At 41.1% G+C, this 23,227-nt stretch overlaps 1 protein-coding gene across 1 annotated transcript in view; it reads right to left on the bottom strand.

The window, feature by feature from the left end:
- The window catches only part of syne1b (spectrin repeat containing, nuclear envelope 1b), a 70,255-nt gene extending 52,086 nt beyond the window's left edge, over positions 1 to 18,169 (bottom strand). Inside the window, exons 1-30 of the mRNA XM_087177902.1 lie at positions 17,902 to 18,169; positions 16,748 to 16,809; positions 14,144 to 14,239; positions 12,783 to 12,866; positions 11,761 to 11,853; positions 11,279 to 11,457; positions 10,873 to 11,069; positions 10,042 to 10,151; positions 9,313 to 9,345; positions 8,927 to 9,034; positions 8,675 to 8,812; positions 8,022 to 8,186; positions 7,807 to 7,919; positions 7,529 to 7,697; positions 7,333 to 7,429; positions 7,196 to 7,216; positions 6,649 to 6,851; positions 6,304 to 6,468; positions 6,054 to 6,206; positions 5,572 to 5,715; positions 4,927 to 5,094; positions 4,604 to 4,762; positions 4,353 to 4,517; positions 3,887 to 4,021; positions 3,384 to 3,542; positions 2,809 to 3,017; positions 2,217 to 2,325; positions 1,872 to 2,036; positions 1,507 to 1,674; positions 1,228 to 1,404 (exon numbers count right to left, since the gene is read on the bottom strand). Of these exons, the coding sequence (XP_087034028.1) occupies positions 1,228 to 1,404; positions 1,507 to 1,674; positions 1,872 to 2,036; positions 2,217 to 2,325; positions 2,809 to 3,017; positions 3,384 to 3,542; positions 3,887 to 4,021; positions 4,353 to 4,517; positions 4,604 to 4,762; positions 4,927 to 5,094; positions 5,572 to 5,715; positions 6,054 to 6,206; positions 6,304 to 6,468; positions 6,649 to 6,851; positions 7,196 to 7,216; positions 7,333 to 7,429; positions 7,529 to 7,697; positions 7,807 to 7,919; positions 8,022 to 8,186; positions 8,675 to 8,812; positions 8,927 to 9,034; positions 9,313 to 9,345; positions 10,042 to 10,151; positions 10,873 to 11,069; positions 11,279 to 11,457; positions 11,761 to 11,853; positions 12,783 to 12,866; positions 14,144 to 14,239; positions 16,748 to 16,809; positions 17,902 to 17,977 (4,020 nt within the window). The 5' untranslated portion in view covers positions 17,978 to 18,169. The remainder of the gene's footprint in view (positions 1 to 1,227; positions 1,405 to 1,506; positions 1,675 to 1,871; positions 2,037 to 2,216; positions 2,326 to 2,808; positions 3,018 to 3,383; positions 3,543 to 3,886; positions 4,022 to 4,352; positions 4,518 to 4,603; positions 4,763 to 4,926; positions 5,095 to 5,571; positions 5,716 to 6,053; positions 6,207 to 6,303; positions 6,469 to 6,648; positions 6,852 to 7,195; positions 7,217 to 7,332; positions 7,430 to 7,528; positions 7,698 to 7,806; positions 7,920 to 8,021; positions 8,187 to 8,674; positions 8,813 to 8,926; positions 9,035 to 9,312; positions 9,346 to 10,041; positions 10,152 to 10,872; positions 11,070 to 11,278; positions 11,458 to 11,760; positions 11,854 to 12,782; positions 12,867 to 14,143; positions 14,240 to 16,747; positions 16,810 to 17,901) is intronic.
- Between the last annotated feature and the right edge of the window lie 5,058 nt (positions 18,170 to 23,227).

Here is a 23,227-nt window from a genome sequence, read left to right as displayed (position 1 = left end):
ATCAATTTCATTTATACAGCACTTCCCATTCTCAGTAGTCCTTGAATTCAGTATAAAGGTCACAGTGAGAAAAGAATTATAACCTAATGGCAGGAATCCCAGATCAACATCACGACCAGAAGAGCACACTGACACACGACTGTGCTAACAAACCATTATGTCTATAGATGACACTTCTGTCTTTGGCTTTATCATCAGGGGGGATGAGTCAGCATACTGACAGAAGTAGCACAGCGAATATTCTGCAAGCACTTCACCCTACTGGATATCAGCAATTCTGCTAATGAAAGAGCTGGGAACATGAAGTTCATTGGTGTGCACCTTACTGAGGATCTCATACCTAGATCTTTAATGCATCCTCGATGGCACAGAAAAGCCCAACACGGTGTTCATGTCAAGACTCCCACCCCCACCCTTCTATAAAAGCACCACCAAGAGCATGACTCACTGCATCACTATCTTCTAAAGGGGCTGTGTTGCCTCAGAAAGCAGGTCCCTCCAGCAGAAAACATCAATCAGACCTCTCTTTCCTCTATTCAGGACATTTTCCACAAATGCTGCATCTGCACTGCATTAACAGGAAGCCCTCTCCTCTTTGCCCTGACCAGGCTCTTTTCTGTCCACAAAATGTTTGTTTCCCTTTAATTTACTTAACTTGGCTTCATTATTCATTTATTTACAAGGGACAACACACACTAATTAACATCAATATGATGTAATTGTGTCAGAAATGGCCAAAAGGCGCAGTCCCTGGGAACGTTGATGTTACACATTAAAAGATACAAGCAAGACAGAGACATAGTAAAAACCATTACACAGCAGATACTGAACATAAAAGCACATATACACACAAAGACTAAACATCAAGAACTTCAAAACTAGAGACGGCGTTCTACAGCAGAGGTGAAATACACACAGTTTCAGCTAATGTCAGAACAAAATCTTCCACTTTATTGACATAACAGTACCCTCGAGAGAATGGAGCAATTAATGACCACATTCAATTACTAAATTGATCACGAGTGTGTCAGGATTCATCTCAGAGTCTGTCAGTGATTGGCTGATCGATAACAACGACAGTCTGAAGCTGCAGCAAAACCGACCTTCCTTCTTTGTAACTTTACTGTTGCATGTTATTAATCAGAGTGACAGTGCTTTAATCCAATGTGAAACGATTTGTACTAGCACAAGTTTCCTGAATCACTACAAATTCATAACACTGCTCACCTCAAGGCTCTGCTCCTGTGAATCCATATTCTGCTCCATTTTGCTGAGTGTGTTCTCCAGACTCTGCAGGTCCTGCTGCAGAGTTTCTCCCAGACCTTCCTCGGCCTGGAGCTGCTGACCTCTGGTGATCAGCTGCTGGACGTCCTTCCTCTTAAGCTTCAGGCGTTTCAGCAGTTGCTGTGGAAAGGGGGGAAAATTAAGGATTAACTTAATTTTAAATTAATCCTTAAAACCAAACTCTTAAAATAACAAAATCGGATTATTTTTTGTGCACAGTACCTGGTGAACAAGTAGCAGCTGTTGAGCTTCTCTGACAGTTGGACAGTCCAGTATTTTGGTGACCTCAGCTTGCGCCTCTTTCTGCCCGTGAACAAGATCATCCAGAGTCGTTTGTACTTCTTCCCTGAACTGCACACAGTCCCCCACAGCCAGCACCATCTTCTCAGCCTGGAGGATAAAAATACAGTGCAACAACAAAAATGATGAGCTGATGAAGGGGTGTGAATGTTCAGTTTAGTAAAAATATGTTTTCTATTTTTGTATAAGGTACTTCTACAAACTACATACTGTAGATTTTAAGGAGGGGGATATTTTGTCAGGATTGTGTCTGGCACCTTAATAAAACAAGTGGAAGTTTCACCTACCTCTAAGAGCGAAGCAAGAAGACCCTTAAAATCAGTAGAGAGCTTGCTCAGTGCACTTCCTTGCCTCTGGGCATCGCTGTCAGCGCAGATTTCAATCATTCCGGCCATGCGGGCCTTCAGCCAGCCAAGATTCCCCTCCTGTAGCTCTGCATCATTCCTGAGCTCCTGCACACAACAACAGAGTGTGATACACGCCGTGTGGTGAGACGAGTCATCAGACGCAAAGTGTTTTTGTTGTCTCATCTCCTCAGCGGTGACACTGACACGACAGTAGCACATCACAAGTGTCATATCGTAGAGGAGGCGAGGAGGCGACTGTGGAGGGTATGTATGGGACAAACTCACCATGATGGTAGCCTTCACCTGGCTGTATTTTCTGGGATCGTTGGCTCGGTTTCTCAGCAGCCTCAGTTGGCTTTCTTTAGATATGAGCCAGCAGGAGAATTCAGCGTACCTGTTTCACACCATGAATAAAAGATTTTCACTTCAAACTCAGAGGGATGTCAGGAATAAATGACACTAGTGCTTTAATGTAATGTAAGTCAAAAATGTAATCAAACTTCAGGGCTAAATTGGATACGTATAAACCCAACTGTCTGGATCAGTTCGTGTGTTCTACTTCATGGTCAGCAGTGTGTGGAAGAGCAACATCTTTACAGTAATGAGACACATTTTGCATTTTGTAATCTATTAAAGAAATCTGCAAGGAAAACTTTCGCCTCACCACAACTATCGCTCTGTATCTCAAGTGAAGGGAAGAATTTTAACGTGATTACTTTGGGTATGTGATGAATGCACAACACTGCGTGGGAATGCATAACACATTCTTCTGCTGCTGCAACGATTCTACAACAGTAGACCTTCAGTTAAACTCTATCCTTCTGCTGTATGAACGGTGCAAACACTGCAGCACTGTAGCTTCTTCAGATTACTGCACCTTGTGTTGTACTCCTTCCATTTATCCGGGTGCTGTAATATCTTCTGATGGGTGTTCTCAATTTCCTCTTGGACCTCAGAGAAGTCCTTTCTTGCTACTTCCAGGGTCTGGTGAGCAGGGTCACCCTCAGGGAGTTTTTGACAAAGTTCCTCCATCAGCTGCAGCCTTTTCTCACAGATGGACTGAGGGCCCTTTTCCCTAAAGAAGGCCTAACATAAAGACAGCTATTTAAATTGGTTCAGTTGTGGTGAACACCATGACCACAGCATATCATCGGTTTTAGTTCAGTTACAGAAGAAAAATGTTCCAGAGCTTTACATTCAGTGAAATGCGACAGTCTTAGATTTTATGGCAATAAAATATTACATTTTGAAGCTGAATTCCTTGAAAACCTTGAAGAGATAAAAAGCTGCTGGAGAACAGTATTTACTAGACACTGGAAGAGCCTCGGTTCTTTTAGATCAAGTTCATCAAAATCTTCCCAAGCTGCTACACAGCAGTGAATTTGCATCGAATTATTTCACACTGAGCTAATCAATACATGAAACTCGGCCAGCCAGCCGCTCCACGCTCACCCTGTGCTCCTTGATGAGCCTCTCGCTCCCCATGCTAGCCAGGTGGCGGTTCTCCCTGGTCACCTCTGCCTGGCACTCCTGCAGCGACAACATCAGCTTGCTCCTCTCCAACTCCACTTTCAGGTGCAAGAGGTGAAAAGGGGCGTCTGTCTGGATATCCTGGAAGAGACAAAATACAACTAGCTCAACCTACTTGCACCAAACTAAACATCATGTTAATTTTGCTTGTTCTAGTTCACGTCTGTAAAGGTGGAGTAATTCAAACAAAGTAAAGATTTTTCATCAGTTTGTGTTTGTGGGATTTGTGAAAAAATATATTGATATTTGACATCAAATCAATGCAAAGTCAAGACTGTGACCATTAGTCATTTGACCCATATGTATTTATCACACCTGTGCACTGTTGACAAAGTGATTTCACCACTGTGCAGATTGACGTGACTTTAGCCACCAGCGTGCAAAGTTGTAGTGCAGTTTTTACTGTCACTGTTCATGACACCAACCTTCCAGTGTTTGTGCAGCTTCCTGACTGTTTCCTGCAGCGACTGCTGCTCCTGCTCCGGCAAAATGTCTGTCAGCTCATCACAAGCCTTGAGGAATGTATTCAAAACTCGCTGGTCCAGCTGACCAAAGAATTCCTGAAAAAAAATATCAAGTCCTCATCGTGTCTCACACTCTGTACAGGACAGGTCATGAATATTTTACATGCACTTTACTTATTCTGTTGTTTAACTGTGTATTCCAAGAAGCACCTGCTCCATGCTGCACGTTATGTATGGTACTGGCACCTCAGAGTGTAGGTTGATATAAAGTTTTGAGTGTCTCATCTGTACACTTTATGCATGCTTACACAAAACAAAACTGTGACGAGACCATGATGGTTGAGTGCACTGGTCTATGGATTACAGTGTAACATGGTTACTGCAGGGTACACTTAAGAGACTGGGAAAAAAAGACCCATTTTCTTACTGTGTGTTTCTTGAGCAGCTCCTCTGGGTTGCCTCTCTCTGTCAGACAGTGCTGTGCCATTTTAAGAACCTTCTCCAGCTCCACCCGTGACTCATCAAACCTCTTCATGAGGCTGCTGTTCGCCTCCACGTGCTTCCGCCACTCAGTAGATTCTTTAATCATTGTCTAAACACACAAACATGTAACAGTAATATTTTTTTAAACGCTTAAACACAAGGTTGCATAAGAGTGAAACAGGCCTTGAGTTTTACCTGTGAGGACGCCTGCAGGTCTCCGACTCTTTTCTGCAGAAGACTCATGTCCATGTGCTGCAGGGTTTTACTGCTGTTCATTATTTTCTGGATAGTCTGGTGGTTTCTCTCTATCACTGTCAGACACTTCTTACAGCTGTGTGTGAAGGTCGCCAGCTCCTGCAGTATTCAGTGACAAGCAGGGTTTTAGCCCTTTGTTCATATTCTGAGGCTTTTACTTATCAGTCCAAAACATGTTTCTCTTGGCAGTCAGCTTTATCTTTATCCATGTATCTGAAAGTCATTCAGTAAAACTGGCACCATAATGCTCTTATATTAGTTACCTGGCATCTCTGTTTAAAGTCTACTGGTCCCTCAGAGTCTGTGGTGCTGGTGATATGACTGGCCTTCTCCAGAGCCTGGTAAAAGCCTGTAATGTTCTTCTCCATTTCTTCCAGTGGAGGTAATAGAGATTGAGATTCCCTCAGCAGAGGCAAACTTCTCTCTCTCACCTGATTGGAAGACAGCATGCTGGTTATATATATATACTGTAATTTTATTTTGAATTACGAAGGAGATATGTTGTTTTGATCAATAACATCAAATAGTAATTTTGGATAATTAACTACATTTTACATATCCTTAAAACAATCATTTGCGTATAATTTGCATAAAGTGATAAATTATGATGCAGCAAATTATAAAAAGCAGAATAATCTGCTGTATTTCTGGTTAATATTCAGGTAAATAATTTTGTGGTTGCTACAACGTGAACATTTTTTTTTGTATTAATAAGTACGCATCCCCTCTTAGATCAGGCTGATGACTGTGATAAAAAATATTAAATACTGGCACCAAATATCTGTTACAGTAGTTTCAATACCCGTAGGTATCAGTATCAGCTGTGACAATGCCACGCCACTTTAAAACACACATTTAAAGACAGGTTAAACAATCGAATGAGATACTGTATAAAGACATGCACACACCTTGCTCAGCTGTTCTTTGATTGAGGCCATCACAGCCATCATCTGTGAGACCTCTTCCTGTGGTGTGTCTTTGGTCAACAGCTGAGCCGTCCGACTCGCTGCCTTACAGGCTGCTTCCATAGCTGGCACTTTGTGCTTGACCTCCTACAGGAAGTTGGGATATACAAATAAAGTATATTGTAAGCTGTACAAGGAGGTGTATCTGTTGTTTAAGCCTACCCCCGCTCATTTGAATGGGGCTGACAAAATAATCAGAATACCTGTCAACATAGCAAAATGCAGTTCAACATCGCCACAAACTGCAGCCCCCAGAATGATCACACAGCTGAATCAACAGCTCTTCAACACAGTTTCAACAAAAACTAAACATTAAAATCTTCATGGAGGGAGGATTTACTGCAGGATTATTGTATCAGACTGCACTAGCTTTAGCCAAGTGTTCCTAGCAAACTGACAACTGAGCACATGTATCGATTGTTTACCTCAACATCTTGAACAAAGGCTCTGACGTTCAGGAAAGACACTTGGACAGGAGCAGTCATCTTCTCATTGGTTGCATCCATGAACATCTTTAAGGTATTAATACCATCTTGGTAGTCTTGCCTCAACTTATCCACCTCATCTGCTCTTGCATACTGCAGGTCAAACAGAGGAAAACAGATGGATGAATTTGATATTCTTAAATAATTCAGCTGTAACATTTTTTCATGTTACATTTGTTGTTGCATTTACATGTTTGACTTTGACGAACAGCTCCCTCCATCTCCCGTTCAGTAGAAGCAGCTGCTGCTTCAGATCTCGTGAGACTGTTTCATCACAAGTCTCAATGAGGAAGTTCCCAGCATCGTTCATGTCCATGTGCTGCTGGATCCAGTGAGAGAGGTTTCTGAAGAAATCCTAAAAGAAGAGAAGAAAACAAAGAACATACCTGTGTAAATGCACATCGTCCAGCCGATTAGAGCTGTGTCAATTGTGGCTATGGTAGAAACATTCGACTCACAGGTTAGGAGCAAAAATAAATGCTGTACATTAGAAATAACACTGTTCATCATCAGTAGCTTCAGTGACTCTACTTACACGTTTGGCATTTTCTGACTGGTTGAGCATCTGCTCAGCGTCCTCCAGCCAGGCCTGCAAACCTGCCACTGTGCTACTGTACTTCTCCCAGTTGGAGATCACCTCCTCCAGCATGCTGCGAACACTCCGCACCTCCAGAGCCAGATTCTTCCACTGAGCCGTGGCATCACTGAGGAATTTACTTACCCCTTCCGCTTCATCGACTGCAAATCAAATAAGGAGCTAGTTCAGTTTAGTTAAACCCTAACCGATATGGGTTTCAGGTATACAAAAAAAAAAAAGAATTTCATTATGTCTGCTGATCATTAAGCCATTCAGGTGATCCTACAGTGTGTTAGGTCGAGAACGATCATGCTAAAGTAGCTTTTCAACTACTGTTAGATTACCGTTACTTTTTCATGCTTAATGCAATACTATGCTTTTTCTGTTCTGAGGGTTAAAAGTATGTTAGAAAAGAAAAGCGCAGCCCCACATTTACAGAAAGAAATGGCTCAGGAGACAGGCAAAGTTCAGGTTTTGAAGATTGTCAGACTGTTTTTGGACTTACCTCTGTTACAGGTCTTAGACCCTATAACATGAAATCGATAATAAAACCATTTACTTTGAGCCCAAATAAACATTTATATACATGTATAATGTATGTAAACAATAGACAACTTGCACCTAAACAGAAAAGAGTCTTACTTGAACTATCAGACTTTACATAAACCTCTGCAGCTTGCTGGAGGGCTGTGAAGATTATCTCATACTGCTCAAAGAACTTGTGGCCTTCAATGAAAGTCTGGAACGAAAAGGCAGACAAAAGTAATGATATTAAATAGTTTGATAGACACTGTGCAATACTCACTCTCCTACTACAGTGCCAATTATTTCAACTTACAAGGTAGCTTTGCAAGAGGAGCTCAACTGAGTCCCGCCGGCCATACTTAATGATCCAGGACTTGAGCTTTGATTCAGCCAACACAAGAAATGCCATCAGCCGATACTTTATCTCCCAGAATTCCAGTTTAATCAAGTGAGCATATGATGATGTAGACACAAAATTAAACCTGCAAATTAAACAAATAAGATAATTATTCCAAATGTTTAAATATAAGCTATTTTTTTAGGCATAAACCGGTACATACAATTAGATCTTAAGACAGTGAGTAGTCTTACCGTTCGGCCATGTCTTGCAGCTGTTCAGGTGGGACAGGCACCCCATTCACTGATCTGTCCTTGTGGATCTGGTGGAAGGTTTGCCTGTGCGATTCCAAGTTTTTTAATACTTCCTGCAAAATTGAAATGTTCATGTTCACACTGGCTTCCCTTTATATTGTACTTGTATAACAATGTTAACAGCATGAAGGGGGTACCCTGCATGGCTACGTTACCTTATGCTGTTCTAGTTTTCTGTGAAGAACATTGGCTGTCTCGTCATGAGCATGTTGGATGGGTATGTCTTCTCTCAGAGCCATCTCTGCCCTGTGAAGCCAGGCTCCAATCACTCCAAGAGGACCAGGCAGAGACTTGTCCAGATGGATATGCCAGTCCAGCAGCTGCAATTGACATCCATTAAAAAAAAACACTCTGCCAAAGCAAGATCCCACCATTGAGGAGGCTGTACTGATCAAAACACTTCCACATGTTCACAAGCAATCAGGCCACAAAAGAGATTTTATGCCGGTCCAGACGAGCTGTGGATGTGGACTGCCCAGAGAACAAAACCTCCTCTGTTCCCGCCCGCTCCTCTCTGAAGAAACTCTCATTCAAACACTTGCACTCCACTGAACTTTCACTGGCAGTGGATAAAAAGAAGAACCCGAGTCGTGTTTCTCTCCTCACAACAGATTTCAGTGCAGCAAAGCAATTTTTTTAGCAAAGAAAAGCACAATGACAAATAAAAAAAAGAAAAAAAAAAAGATATATTATTAATACTCAGGTTTTGTTTAATTTAGGGAATGATTAACTATCATAATTAATTCTGTTTTCTTTGTGGCTTGGTTATAAATTGTTTATGTTGTGCGGAAGTACGCAGCACAATTACCCTGGCAGATACACGGTCCCAGGCCTGTTTGACTAGAGCTTGGTCCACGGACAGCTTGCCATCCCTGTGGACTGGCTGCAGCAGCGGATCCGTCTGCTTCTTCTTCATTTCGTACTGTACACGGAAGCTCTTAAACGCCTGCAGAACCAAAAATAGTAAAAGTAGATACACATGTGGTTAGAGTTGATAAATGTCTTTGTCAAAGCAGAATGTTACATAACGGTGCACTTTGTCTTTTCCGGCCTGACTCACCTGATATTTGTCAGTGAGGTTTCCCTCTGCTCCCTGGGCCCGCAGCACATCTCTCTCCAGCTGGTCTAAAAACACCTTCAGCTCTCTCAGCATCTTCCGCTCCTCTCTCTGGGACAATTAGAGAGTCACAGGAACAAACTTATTTGAATCCCTTCTTCTTTTTCTTTTTTTTTTTATTTCAAATCAGCATGCCGATATATCGTGAGACTCACACCAAGCTGGCATTCCAGAAACACACAGTTAAAGATTAGAAAGAAAGATGTTAACAGATTAAACAACCTCTATATTTTAGCACCGATTAGTTCTACAAGTTGAGGAAGACGTAAAGGCGTATGGACATTAAAAGTATCTTCTTTGATTAGGTCTGTTAATTTCGTCAAACATACCTCAAGCATTTGCTCTATATCTTGGGGACCAAACTATCCAGGGAAGCGGCAAGGCACACAAAGAAATTCAAACACACACCAAAAGGCATTAGAATAGCAAGGAAAAAAAGAAAAGAAGCTGAGAAGGATGAATGCAGGCGGGATTTCACTTCAAACAAAAAGCATGCAGCACTATGACCTGATCTCTCACCTGAAGTATTGGCACTGACAGTGCAAAAGTTGGAATTGAGCCAAGAAGCAGCTTAATGTGCGTAAAAAAACAAAACAAAACAAAACAAAAAAAAAACAAGTAGATGGAGAAATGAAATGAAAGTCTGTGATGACGGGAAAACATGATGAACCTGATGATTATATTACTGCTGTGTTCATGCTATGATTACTTTAATTTCATCAGAGATTTATGTGATAACAGTGATGAGCATGACGAATTGCAGGCATGGTCTTACAACAGTTAAGCGCAGCAGGAGTTAAGCATTTCTCATTAAGCATATTCTGTTGTTATGATCTCTGCATCTGGTTATTCTCTGTGAATGATGATACACTAGCTGATTTTAGGGGAAAATGGGGATGGCAAAAACACATACAACTTTTAAAATAATAACATATGAATAAAATATCACTCCTATTACAGTATCTAGTGGTAAGACAGAGGTGTTTTTTCCCAAAAGTGACCCAACGTATCAGAGCCTTATGTGCAATTTATCTATAATATAAGTTTTGAACGGGTACCTCATCCTGCTGTCCATCAGTCTCGGAGTGGTGGGGGTTTGGATAGTGCTTGAGGAACTGAGCCACATATGTCATGATGGATTTCTCATCTGGCTTGTCTACATCAACATCTACACAACAACACAAACATTATGTGATGCAACAAATGAAATTCACCACTGAAAATTAACTGATCTGAATATAGAAAGCAAAATGTATTTCAGGCCTCCAAAAATCATATATAATATTTAACTTTAAACATGACCTTAGACCTCATAGAAATAAAAGGCAGATATGACAGAGCAGTTTCATGTGGCATTAAGTTCATGTGACATATTATAAAAAAAAAAACTTTTGTCCTTATGAGGATAAATCCCCCCAGGCCGGACAGCTAATTATAAATGTCTACTTTCGTCTCCATCCCGGAACTTATGTTTCTAGAAATCATTTCAGTGCAGCTCTTTGTGCAATAAAGCATCATGACTCTGCTAGAGAAGACAGGACTGCAGAGCCACTGCAGGACTGCTTCACTTCCACAGAATAGAATCAGACACGTATATAAACAGAATTTTAATCCTCTGGAGGGTGTCACTGATCTTTTCAGCAGACGTTTTGTCAAAATGCTCAGGCAGCACGGACTGAAGGGCTAAAACTATTTACTTTCAGTGAAAAACAAGTAGAATCTACTCAATACCGTATATTTGCTGCCGTTATGTCTAAAACGCTGCCAAGCTCTGAATGGCAACACAAAAGCTTAGAAAGACTCGTCCGCACTGAATTCAGTGCTATTCTGCCTGAATGTTGTGCGTCGCTGAAATATTAAATGCAAGCAGCAGGGGAGGTCAAGGGCACCTTCTGGATCCAGCAGACGGGGAATGCCCAGTTCATTTTCAGCAAGTGAGAAGGCCTCCTCCAAATTTTCCCTGTTGCTTCTCCTGCGCACAGCCTCCATGTCCACCAGGTCTGGCCTGATGGCGTGCACCACAGACTGGAATGCAACACCATCTCGCCAGCTGGGACCAAAGTCCTTCACCTCAATTCCATGATGCCTGAAAAGCACATGCATAGACATTTTTGTTTTGCAAGACTCGCATAAACATCTATATATGCAGAAACACCCAAAATATGTCATGTAAAATTGTCAGTTGCCTTTTAGGGGCTAGTCATTCTCTGTATCATATGTACATATAAGTATCTACACCAATATCCTTAAACATTTGCAACACCAAGCCAAAAAGGGAATTTGAAAGTGTCATACTTTGCAGCAGTGCACTGCACCCATCTGAGCAGGGCCTTCTTGGCATTGCCCTGAAATTTGTTGACCACTTTCCTCTTCATGGGTGGGCTTCCTGTTTCAGAGCTGGCTATACTCTCCACAGAAGAGTTGCTGTTGGAAAGCGCCTGGAGGGCTGGCAGGTTGCTGGTTAACTCCTCAATCTAATTGAGAAACAAGAACAAAAGGAGAAGAAAGGGTTGCTCTGTGGCCATGGCAACGTGAAAAGAAAATGGAAATATTTTGTTGCATCCATCTCCATCTGCGTTTTCTAGCATAAACCATCCACTGACGTCTGCTTTAGGCAATGTAAAGTTTTAACAGGACAAAGACTGACACTGGGTTAAAAGGTTGACCCAAAAATATTTGGTCGGGGAGTTTCTGATGTGCAGGGTTTTTTCTAGGACATCAACTCATCTTGGAGTGAGCATGGTTATTAAACTCAGGGACATCAGAGGAAGTATTACCTGGAAGTAGAGGATAACGGTCCATATCAACCCAAGGACAATTGATGGTCGTCCATCTGCGATGTCAGTGGCATGAATGTTAACAAGCTTGATCTGAAACAAAAGCCAAGCAGAGGATTATTCCGGAATATAAGTCACAGCCAGACAGTTTGGAAGTAAGAATCTTCTGCATTTCCACCCACAAAAGCCCCATGAGTTTAATATCAACCAAAACAATGCTGCATTTGCTCTACGTCATCAAAGACAAGTCTTTGATGCAGGTAAGTATTATAATCATGGAGCATCTGTATAGCCAAACCAGGACGGCAGAAACAGCCACGGTGAAAAGTGAACCAGAAGGAAAAAAAGAAAAGAGAGGAAGAGTGTGTTCAACTAGGCGTTAAAGGAAAAGCAAATGAGCCACAGCACTGCAAACCTTGCAGCCCCAATTTGCCATGTTTACATCTCTTTACATTTGAGCAGCTCAGAATTGCAGGGAGCCAGACACATCAGAAACCGTTCTAGTCCAAATGCATTAATATGCATGTCCGTGGAAAAGCGTAATGACTACATTTATAAAAAAAAACTGAATGTCTGTATCCAAGCTCAGTACACATCGTGCATCAAATGAAAAGAATGCATACAGTACATGATCACACAGGGCGTTTAATGGCGACTGACCGGAGATCCTCGATACACAGACTGAAGGCACACATGATGGGAGAGAGATCACAACAATGTAAGTCTCAGTCCTCATGGAGCCCAGACGAAAGTGGGACACGGGCCTCATAGAGCCAAGGGATTTAGAGATGGGTTATGTAATCAAGAAGTCCTGTTTCTAGCTGCTGCTTCTCTCAACGTTTCACATGCTGTGCAGACAGGTCCCCCCCTAATGTGCACTAACAAACATCTAATTAACAGCTTTTTCTTAGTCATACCCTTGACTTCTTTAAGATATGCCTTCCTTTTTACTAGTATATTTAGTTGTGGAAAAATTACTTTATATCTTAAAGATTAAATATTTGCTATGACTGAATGCTTACCTTCCTGCCCTCAAGGAATTTGAGTGCGGTGCCGATGTTGGAAACCCAGTGAATTCTCTTCAGCTGGCGGCCTTGCTCACAGGGCTTAAGACAGACAAGTCAGACAGAAAGTGAAAATCAAGCTCGCCAAGGAAGCAATATCATATTAAAGCTTGGGATATTAACTGCAGATGGCCATTTTGTCTACTGTACCAACCAACCTCTATAGCAGTAGCAAAGCTTAAAAGCCAGCTCATTTGTCACTAGTTGCTTGGTAGGATAGTGAAAGTGGTCTGGGTGTGTTTTTTCTTACATAAATTAACTGGTGAGTGCCAAAGCTGCTTTAAGAGAAAAAGTATAATCCTGAGATCTGTCCATGTTAAAACTCTGGCTGACATAAACCAGCAGGGGTGTGCGTCTGAAAGCACTAAGTGAGTGCATCAGGCAGCGTTCACCAGTGCGAGTGACTCATTAGCCAGGTAACAGCTTTGCAGATGACATGGCAGTTTGTATCAAGATAGGTCTAATTACTAAATACCAATCAGAGTCAAGGCCAGTGTGTGTGTGTGTGTGTGTGTGTGTGTGTGTGTGTGTGTGTGTGTGTGTGTTGTGTGTCGGGGAGAGAGAGTGAAAGAAGAAGACTGTTGTGCTAACATGTTCTCACAGCAGGGAGCCTCAGATCTGAATTATGGCCTAGTAATTTATGTGCAGTGAGCCAACACTAAATGTGAACAACATTTTTATCCGAACCTTGGATTTTTTGTAAAATGCATATGCTGTATACTGCACATCCACGCTGATTCAATTCTCTTGCCACTGTCAAAGTTGAGCCTCAAAATAAATTGTAGCTCAACCAACACAGGATTTTTGAGGCTGATATCGATGTTGATCAGATAAGGATATACAGTAAATGGGCCAATATTGAATGTTTTGCTTTGCTGTAATACAATGTATTTAAAATATATTCAACTGTTTCAAAGACCAATCAACGGTCTGGTTACAGATCTCTGAACTGCCGCTCACATTTCTAATACAATGAATTAAACAACACTGCAACAACAACAGCAACTTTGACAGAGCTTTAGTTTTTAACAAATGTAAATCGAATACAAATGTAACAGAAGCACTTGAATTTGTATGCAGATTCCTAGTTTTAAATCATGTAATGTAGGGAATCAACATATGTAAGTACAAGTTGATTTGTTGTGGTGTGAAAGTGAAAAGATGTGCCTTGATTTACATGTCCATTCAGAAGGGAATGATTTAAATCAACACTAAAAATCAGCATCAAATAAAAAAAAGTGATCTTAAAGGTGTGAATCAGGCCCAGCATATCTACACAATCCATGTTTAAATCCTGTGTTAAAATAAGTATTACTTACTAGTCTCTGGCCAGACAGCACTTCCAACAGAGCCAAGAGCTTCACCCCATCTTTGATGTCCTCAAAAAGGTCGTTAACCTCTAGTGGTGGTTTATGCTGGAGGGGAGAGGACAGAGCTTTGAAATGCAGAAACAGCATCATGAAAATTTGTTGTAATTATAAATGTGTCAGTCTGTAGAAGCCATGCATTTACAGAACCAGTATCAATGCATTGTTAATCCTTTAGTGTGAAAGGATATTGGTATTCTAACCCATTAGTAGGGATGAGGAGAAACCAAATGCTGTTTTGTGAGAAACAGGCTTGTTGGCAACAACCACAGAGCCTCCCTGCAGCTGAAAAGATGCTGCCTTTTCCTCAGCAGTGGCTTGGTGCCCAGTCCTGAGGCGATGGTATTCATTTAACCCTAACTGGATACTGTCTCCTGATATCATATCCGCACATTTACGGGGCTGCACAATCTCCAAGTTGAGTGACAGCGCTGCAGCCCACTGTGTTATACAAGCAGTACTGTATGAGTGAACGAAACAGATGTGTATTTATTCGACAGAGTGAAGCTTTAATTAAAAGGAAAAGGTCGCGAAGGGAATTCTTTATTTGGCACTGTATACAGGCCATTTCACAACTCAACATATTCCATGACAGGATGCAGTTGGCTGCCTATTTGGGGCAGAGCAGTGTGAAGAGGCAAGCGTCTGTCCTGTAATTCCATAGAAGGCCCATTACTGTTGTATGATTACACACAGCTATGGCTTAAGAGTTATGCATTACATAAACTATTTGACTAGAAGAATCTACAACTACTTTATTCATATCAATCAGATTATTAAAAAAAAAAAAGAAGAAGAAAGAGTTATCTGATTTTCCAATGATACTGCTAATATGCACCGTGACACAAAAATAGCCTCTGAAATTTGAAAATCACTCCCACCCTGGAAAACAGTCACATGAGTCTTCCCATCAGTGGAAAAACTCTGAAAATCACTGGAAAGGTGCTTAGTAATGCAAAATCAGAGGAAATGGAAACAAAGGCTGAAGGGAAAGTGTGACAACTGGAGGAAGTCCAAACTTAGATAAAACACACTTTCACCCTTAAAAAAGGAGTTTCCTTCAAACCAATATTCATCATTTATAAACAGCCACAAAACTATTGCAAATCACTGCGGGAAACATTTTGTGCACAAGAAAAGTACCGTAAATATCCCTAAATAAGCCAATCACTGTCTGCAGTGTAAACGTGACAGAGCTCTTTCATGATGTGGCTTATGCTACATTAGTCCTATTGGTATGCACAGTGAGTGAGCTCGGGCGCAGTGCATGAATAATGAAGAATAGACCAACAGAGCGACTCTACGTTGGCCCACCACATAACTGAGATTCTTCCAAAGTTTTAGAAGCCATGCTTTGAACTATTGTGGGCAGATCAAGCTCAACAAAAGACCCCTCTAAACCAGATCTCTTTGCCAGGTTCCAGGCTTAAACCCTGAATCTGTGTCTGATTAGCTGCACACTCTGCTGTGTCATCTGTGATTCTACTTGCATAAAGTTTACCATATTCTGAATTTTTAACAATTTTCTGTGAAGTGTTTTTGTCCGTTTCTGATGTTTTACAGCTCTAAGGTTCATCTTAATGCTGTGTGCATAATCTAATAAAGCCTCTGTTATTTTAGGGTCACAGTGTGATGTATTACAGCATGTGAGCGAGTGTTATTGTTGTTCACTCGGTGCTTTGTAATTTACATGCATGGACCTATGAAGCAGACGACTGCCTGCAGGGAACTGTCCTCACCCTCTTGCTCTCCATCTGCACACTGCATCACTGTCCCTGCCAATCCTGTCTACAAATACACACACTCACACACACGCACACGCATACAGTACATGAATAACCAAACACCCACGCACATACCTACAGTCATACACAGGCCGACAAACACAAAGACCTAACACACAATAAGTATATACACCCCACACAGCATCTTCTGAAGAACTCCATTAAGCCCTCCATATGTCCACACAAACACACTCCACTAGTGGCACAGAAGCTCGTCTAAGTATAAATGCCCCTAGTGAGATTCTCTAGAACAGAACTGCAAAGATGCCTCTGAGCTCCATCATGTCTATGTCATCTTTGCAGCACAGCAACAAGCAGCAGTCTCTGCCATGACCTTTTCATAGGTACTATACAGAGGGTGTGTTCCTTCCCCATCATAACATCCAGGAAACTATCATTATAAACAAAACCTGCTCCATCAAACATGATTTGATTTTGAAGGCTAAGATAAATGATTTTATTACATGCAGTTAACTGGATAAATTCAATCATCTTGTGCAGTGTTATTAGATGCTATTACTGTTGCATTGCAACGCTCGTCTTGCAGTCAGTCACTGACCAAAGCTGCATAATCATGATGAGCAATAAAACATCACTAGTGTCTCTGATGAAAAAGGTCAACATAGCATAGCTCCCAACTTACTTGTAATGTAATTGCTTTGACTGTTTGTTTAACGTGAGCCTGATGCGCTCGTAAAAGCCCCTGTGAGTGATGAACGATCATCGTGTGGTGTGTAAGCAGTGGAGAGCATGGATGGAAATTCACACTTACCTTTGCTAAATGAGAATTGATCCATTTTGTGAAGGTTCTCTTCTGCACTGCCTCTTGTTCATCTGAAAGCAAACGGCACACAGCGCATGTCAATACATGATAGACGCCACATGCTCTGACTGTTGACTGTCGAGTCTAAGCCTCACACTTGAGACTGAGGGAGCTGGTGATATTGATAGAGGACACACAAATCGGGTGACTGGAACAGATGCGATAGGACTAGGTGATCAGAGATTCAAGATGTTTTTTTGCAAATGAGTTAACTGATTCTACATATGGACATGACACCACAGAAACATAAAACGCATCAAATATTATACATATATATCTATAACTCTTGTCAGTTATAGGCTCTGTAGGACTCCCACCGCCATAATCCTACTTTATCCAACCTCACACTACATAATTTCACACTGCCACTGGGATGTTGAGTAAGAAGTATGACTCCTGCAATGGTTAGATTTATGCAATGTCATTAACACAAGCTTGCCAGTGTTTGTATGATAGATCCTCCAATCAAAAAGAGGTCATATGAGGAGATTAGAGACTGAGTGGGGAGGAGAATTCAGCCAACACACCTCGCAAGCCCCTCTGTGTTCAGTAATAACATGCGTGATTGTTCAGGTCACCCTCAGACTCTTTTGTGGCCTATTAATATATTCAGCCACAAAGCCTCATGCATTATGCAACACGTATAACAAAACAACTGATTTCTTTGCTGTAGTGATGCTGTTGTCGCGACTGAATTCTAACACCCTGTCACGCATGCCGGTAGGCTGGTGCTGCACAGTGCACAGAGTGGCCATTTTTAAACATCCACCCATAGAGATATAGATAGTGGTCACGTGTTTAAAGAAGCTATGAGAACGCTATACAGGGAGCAAAGACATCAAGTTAACCCACAGGCAAATGCTTCATCACTGATGCACAGGGGATGCCCACTGAAGCATAGCACACACATGCAGACTCACACATGCACACAAGCACAAATACACACACATGCAGCACACATACACAGCTGTGTTTGTGCAGCATCATAACTAGTTCACATAGCAGGGATTCACCTACTAACCATTAGCATATGTTATGTCCTATATTAGCTACATAGGACCACACATAGGATGAGAGATGAAGGGTGCTGCTGCCCTACTTACCACGAAGATACTGAAAAAATCCAGTCACCAGGTTTAAAGAAGTCTTCCTGACAGATACATCCTTATAGTGAGCCATTCTAGACCCCACTCTCCGGCTCCTTCCCTTTGCCTTTCATGAGTTCCAGCGTACATATACGTATGTGTGAAAATAAGATCCACAGTGGAAAAACTGGGGTGAAAACACACAGCTGTCCTTTCCCTTCTTTTTTTCTCCCAGCAGGAAGCAAAACAGATCTGGCTGCCTGGCTTCCCTGGTGAAAGCAAAAGAGCTGCTGGAGGCTGTGATGAAAACGTCCCCTCCTCCCTGACACTCTAACACACTGACACACTGACACACACGCGCACACAGACACACACTCACACACACACACACGGACGGACGGCAGAGGGGAAAACTCTAATAGATAAGGCGATTTACAATCCCATCCTTCCTTCTTCCTGTGTTTTTCCCACCCAGAGGAGCCATGCCTGTGTGGATGTGCACAGCCCCCGCTGCACTGCCTCGCTGTATCATCGTACCGTCTGAGGCTGGAGAGAGATCAGCTAGATGCATGGCTCCACCAATCAGCTTTTGGGAGGTGGTGATGTCACAGCCTTGGCTGCATTATCCCGATTTAAGCTTGGTTTGTGTGTGTGTGTGTGTGTGTGTGTGTGTGTGTGTGTGTGTGTGTGTGTGTGTGTGTGTGTGTGTGTGTGTCTATGGATCTGTGTTTGCTCATAAGATTTGTCTAATGTTCTATGAGACTGACACATTTAAAAAGCATCACATTATCACATTGTCTCAGGCAATGATGAAAGAAATATAATAAAGATTTATTTTGTGTTCAATTTTAGCTGTTAAATTAATTAAAGTCCCTGTAGACCTATTAATTAGATAGACTGCTGCACAAAGCTCACCATGGTGCAGCATCTCTTAATAATTAATGCTGAGGCTGATGAATGACATCTACCACCTGCTCTCTCTCTCTCTCTCTCTCTCTCTCTCTCTCTCTCTCTCAGTGTCAATGCTATTGTGACGACAAAGCAGACACACCCACCCTGGGATTCCCTTTGCATGCACAGCATCATGTAAAAGCTTTAAAGCGTATTCATTTTTGCACCGTAAGAGCTAACAGAACCACTTCAGCTCTGACCAGTCTGCTTTTCTATTGGACTACTACTCTACTCTTCTGAATATAACACACAATAGTGAATAAGTATGGTACATGATAGCTTATCATCTCCTGCAGAAAAATTCCCTTTATTCTTTCAAGACCAGAACGGCATACTAAAAGCTTTTCTGATAAACTAAAAATAGGCCTGAGCTTGTGATTCTATTATTACTGCTCTATAGACTGCAAGTGGAACTGGCCCAGAAAAGCTATTTGGGTGAAAATGGATTTTTTTTTTTTTTCCCTTTTACTTTGAAAACAGCAAAAGGTTAGAAGTAGCACCATTAAAATGTTGTTGACAGCTGCATGCACTGAGAACAATGGGCTTTCAGAGATACTGCAATCAGTGCTCAGTCATTTATGACCAGCTGAGCCCTGAACAAAAAAAAAGTTAGATACTCAAACTGGCCTGGAGGACAACTGATAAAAATACAAAATGATAACATTAAGCTTATACTTAATTGTAATTAAAGCATTTTCAAGTGTTTAATGTTGAAGATATTTATTTATCTTTTTAACCCTTTAACGTGCACCCTGTTACTGACAACATATTTTCGAGTTTTTATTTATATACGATGCACAAACACAATGGCTGAAAAAACAAGGGTTTAATCTACCAAGTACATTTATTAAGTTCATATCGATCCAACCTTTCATGGTACTTAGAGTCCATAAAAGCTCAAATAGTACTGACATCCAAAAAGAGACTAATAGCAAAACAATACTATTTTTTATGCTCAAAATTAAGGAATTAAGGAATTTACTCCTTTTTAAATAAAACTATTTTTAAATTTAACAAAATAAGCCAAAGTTCGGAAATGTTGAATGTTTTCTAAACACAAGCAGCAATACAACAACTAACTGTCCAAACAAAACTGTTTAATACTGGTAAAAGTTTGAGCTTGTGGGTTGATTCTTGACCTTGGAAAAAACAGTTTGACAAACCAATTCCCAATCACAGCATCCCGCTCACTTGTTTCCAAAGCTAAAAAACATCATCCACAGAGGAGGACCACAAGAGGTAGTTGAAAGCTTCAGAAACAAGGAGTAACTTGTAGATCTAAAATTAGGAACTATCTAATTTAAAATGACAGGATTAAAAATCTGACAAAGCATTCAGTGCAAACTTCTGGACAGTTTTTGTAGACTCTGTGCTACAGACTCCAAAGTACTGAGGTTAGATAAGCCACACTTACTGTCATTTTAGGACTGTCAAAAAGAACATATGAGACATAAGAAAGCAAACTTGCAAATGATAACTTGAAGTTTTCCTGATATTCCAGCTGCTCTGCTCTATATCCAACTAGCTCTTAAGGAGCTGTCCAGAGTCCTGAACTCAGTTATATGTTTCACTTTGTCCTATAATAAGATGTTAGGCCTCATTTCTAAGCATCATGTCTGGAGAAAACCAGGCAACTTTCATCACCGGCTCAGTACCATTGTGTGAGGGTGTTTTTCAACAGCAGGGAAAAAAGTTGGAGAGAAGGAAACAGATAGCCTTAATGAAAACCTGGTGCAGAGCGGTCAGGACCTCAGTTTGAGCCATAGGTTCACCTTCCAACCGGACAATGTCCCTGAGCACACAGCCAAGACAACACAGTGACTTAGGGACAACTCTGTGGATGTCCTTGAGTGGCCCAGCCAGAGCTCTGACTTGAACCCCATCCAACATCTCTGGAGAGACCTGAAAATGGCTGTCCACCAACACTCCCCTACCAACCTGACAGAGCTTGAGAGGATCTGCAGAGAAAAACGGCAGAAAATCCCCCCAAAACCAGGTGTGCAAAGCTTGTTGCATCACACCCGAGAATACTTGAGGATGTAATCACTGCCAAAGTTGCTTCAACTAAGTGCTGAGTAAAGGGTCTCAATACTTGTCAATGTGATATTTCAACATTTCCTTTGTAAAAATTTCTAAAGTTCTGTTTTGGCATTATGGGGTACTGAGTGTAGATTAATGACACAAACAAAGGTTGAAACATATCTAAAAGTGAAAAAAGTGAAGGGGAATTCTTTCTGAAAACACTGCATACTAACTGACAAGCATGATATCCTTATGTAAACCAGCTGACCATCACTGAGTCATTATGTCTTGGTCAACTGACTTAATTAATCCTGATGTATTACTAGCAGCTAAGTGGCAATTAAAAGTGGATATCCCCAGCAACAAACACCACACAGTGCATCAAACCACTAACGCATCTGCAATTCACGTGAGTAATGGAGTACTTAAGGTGATCTTAGGACAGATGATACCTTTGGCAATACTGTACTGTGGGTGCTTGGCTTCATTCGCCTGTGTTGGTCATCTGGGACCACTGTAAAAGCCCACTCACTCTGTTGTTTTTCCATTTAGTCGACAGCACTACTTTAGCTACGACAGGCCAACAACAATTAGACCGGACAAGAAAAGATTCTGTGGCTGGACTCGAGCCAGTCCACTCCGAGATACAGGAATTATTACTTAGTGAATGGTTTCCTGATCTTCAAGACAACATGACAGAATTGTAACCTATTGTTCAAAAACAAAGAGAACAAATGAACATAGGATCAGAGAACAGATACAGTCTGTACCTTCTGCAGTACTAAGTATTTAAAACAGTCTGCAGCAGCTTGGCTTAGTCTTGAGTGGGAATTAGGCTCTGTGTTCATGAGATCATATCAGTGTGATGGCTGTCTGGGCAGCTGTTACTGACACTGTGGAGTAGAAGCATCTCTCACAGCTGACAACATGCAAGCTTGCCTTTCTTTTATTTGCTTTTACACCAACAGTGATGAAACAGCTCCACCTTCTTGGTGAACACAGATTTCTAGCTTGTGACCTTTTACAGCTAAAAGGTGCAATTTTGTGTTTCTGGCTGCAAGTCCAAAGTAGAGAGGTATTTTCCAGCAAGGATGCCATTCAACATTTACTGGTTCCAGTTTCTAAAATGTGCTTTTTTCTGCTCTTATATCATTTTAAAATGAATATCTTTGTTTTTTGGTCTGTTAGCCAAAAAGACAAAAACAAAACATCAACGACGTGACACTGGGTCAGAAAGAATTGTACTGGGCATTTTTTTCACTATTTTGACATTAATTGGTGAATTGAGAAAATAATTGTGTGTTGCAACCCTAATGATTTTCTCCCTCATTCTGTGTGGCATGTGTGGCATGATTACTCATCACAGGAAGCAAATGGGTTTAAAAACTACATAACATTTCACAAATAATTACTGGAAATCAGACAAAAATCTCAAAAGATAATCATTAAAGAAATAGGCCTATATCTTGTCATCATGTGAGATTAGATAGGATTGTGTGTCCTTATTTCCAGGAGGAAGATTCATCACAGTTTTGAGACGTCACCGCAAACCTTTCACCAGCTGTGTGCCTTCATATCCTGTTTGACACACAGTCTAAACTAAACCGAAACCCACAAAAGCCAAGTCATAATGAAAGCGACATGCAAGAGACAGTCACGCAACAGACCGACACCAATTGTACCTTGAGGGCATTTAGTGCCACTAAGTGTTACACTATCATCATATGGCCCCGGAACCAGACAGATAAACTACGACTGCAGCATGAGAGCAGCAACAAGTTGCATCAGATACAAATACGAGCTTTTAGTTTCCCAAAGGTAGAACATTCAATAATTTAGGAGGTTTCTGTTTTTATACACAGTAAACTAAAACAATCGACACTATTAAGATAATCAGTTAGTTTTCAAATGACTACAGATGTGCTGGTGTCAATAATTCATCCACCCAGATGGACCTTTACTCAAGTGATCGTGCTGTAACCCTCCCTGCAGGATGCTTTTAATGACAGGAAGCTGCAAAAAAAAAAAACCCTGACTAGCTTCACCATCTACTGAACACCTAAAACCACTGCTACAAGAATGATTTCCAGATGTGACATGACACCAAATTCCACTTCCTGAAATGAAACACGCAACAGGGGGTGGCACTCAGACTGTGCCATTTGTGCACCGTTCAAGTAGATTTTACCCACAGGTTATCTTAGGTTTTCTGATTTGTTTTTTTAAATAGAGCTGTTTGTGTTTCTTAAATCATCCTAAAAAATTATATTGAAATCTAATTATTCTTTTCAGCAACAGCTAAGAAAAGGTTTAGTTCATGTTTATCACTTACAGCATTAATAAAAGAAAATATTTACTTTGAGTTTATATA

This window comes from Seriola lalandi, unplaced genomic scaffold (genome assembly GCF_002814215.2).
Source record: "Seriola lalandi dorsalis isolate HSWRI2012SDOR001 ecotype SW California unplaced genomic scaffold, Sedor1 jcf7180002054660, whole genome shotgun sequence".
Lineage (NCBI taxonomy): Eukaryota > Metazoa > Chordata > Actinopteri > Carangiformes > Carangidae > Seriola > Seriola lalandi.
This window is presented reverse-complemented; position numbering and strand designations above follow the sequence as displayed.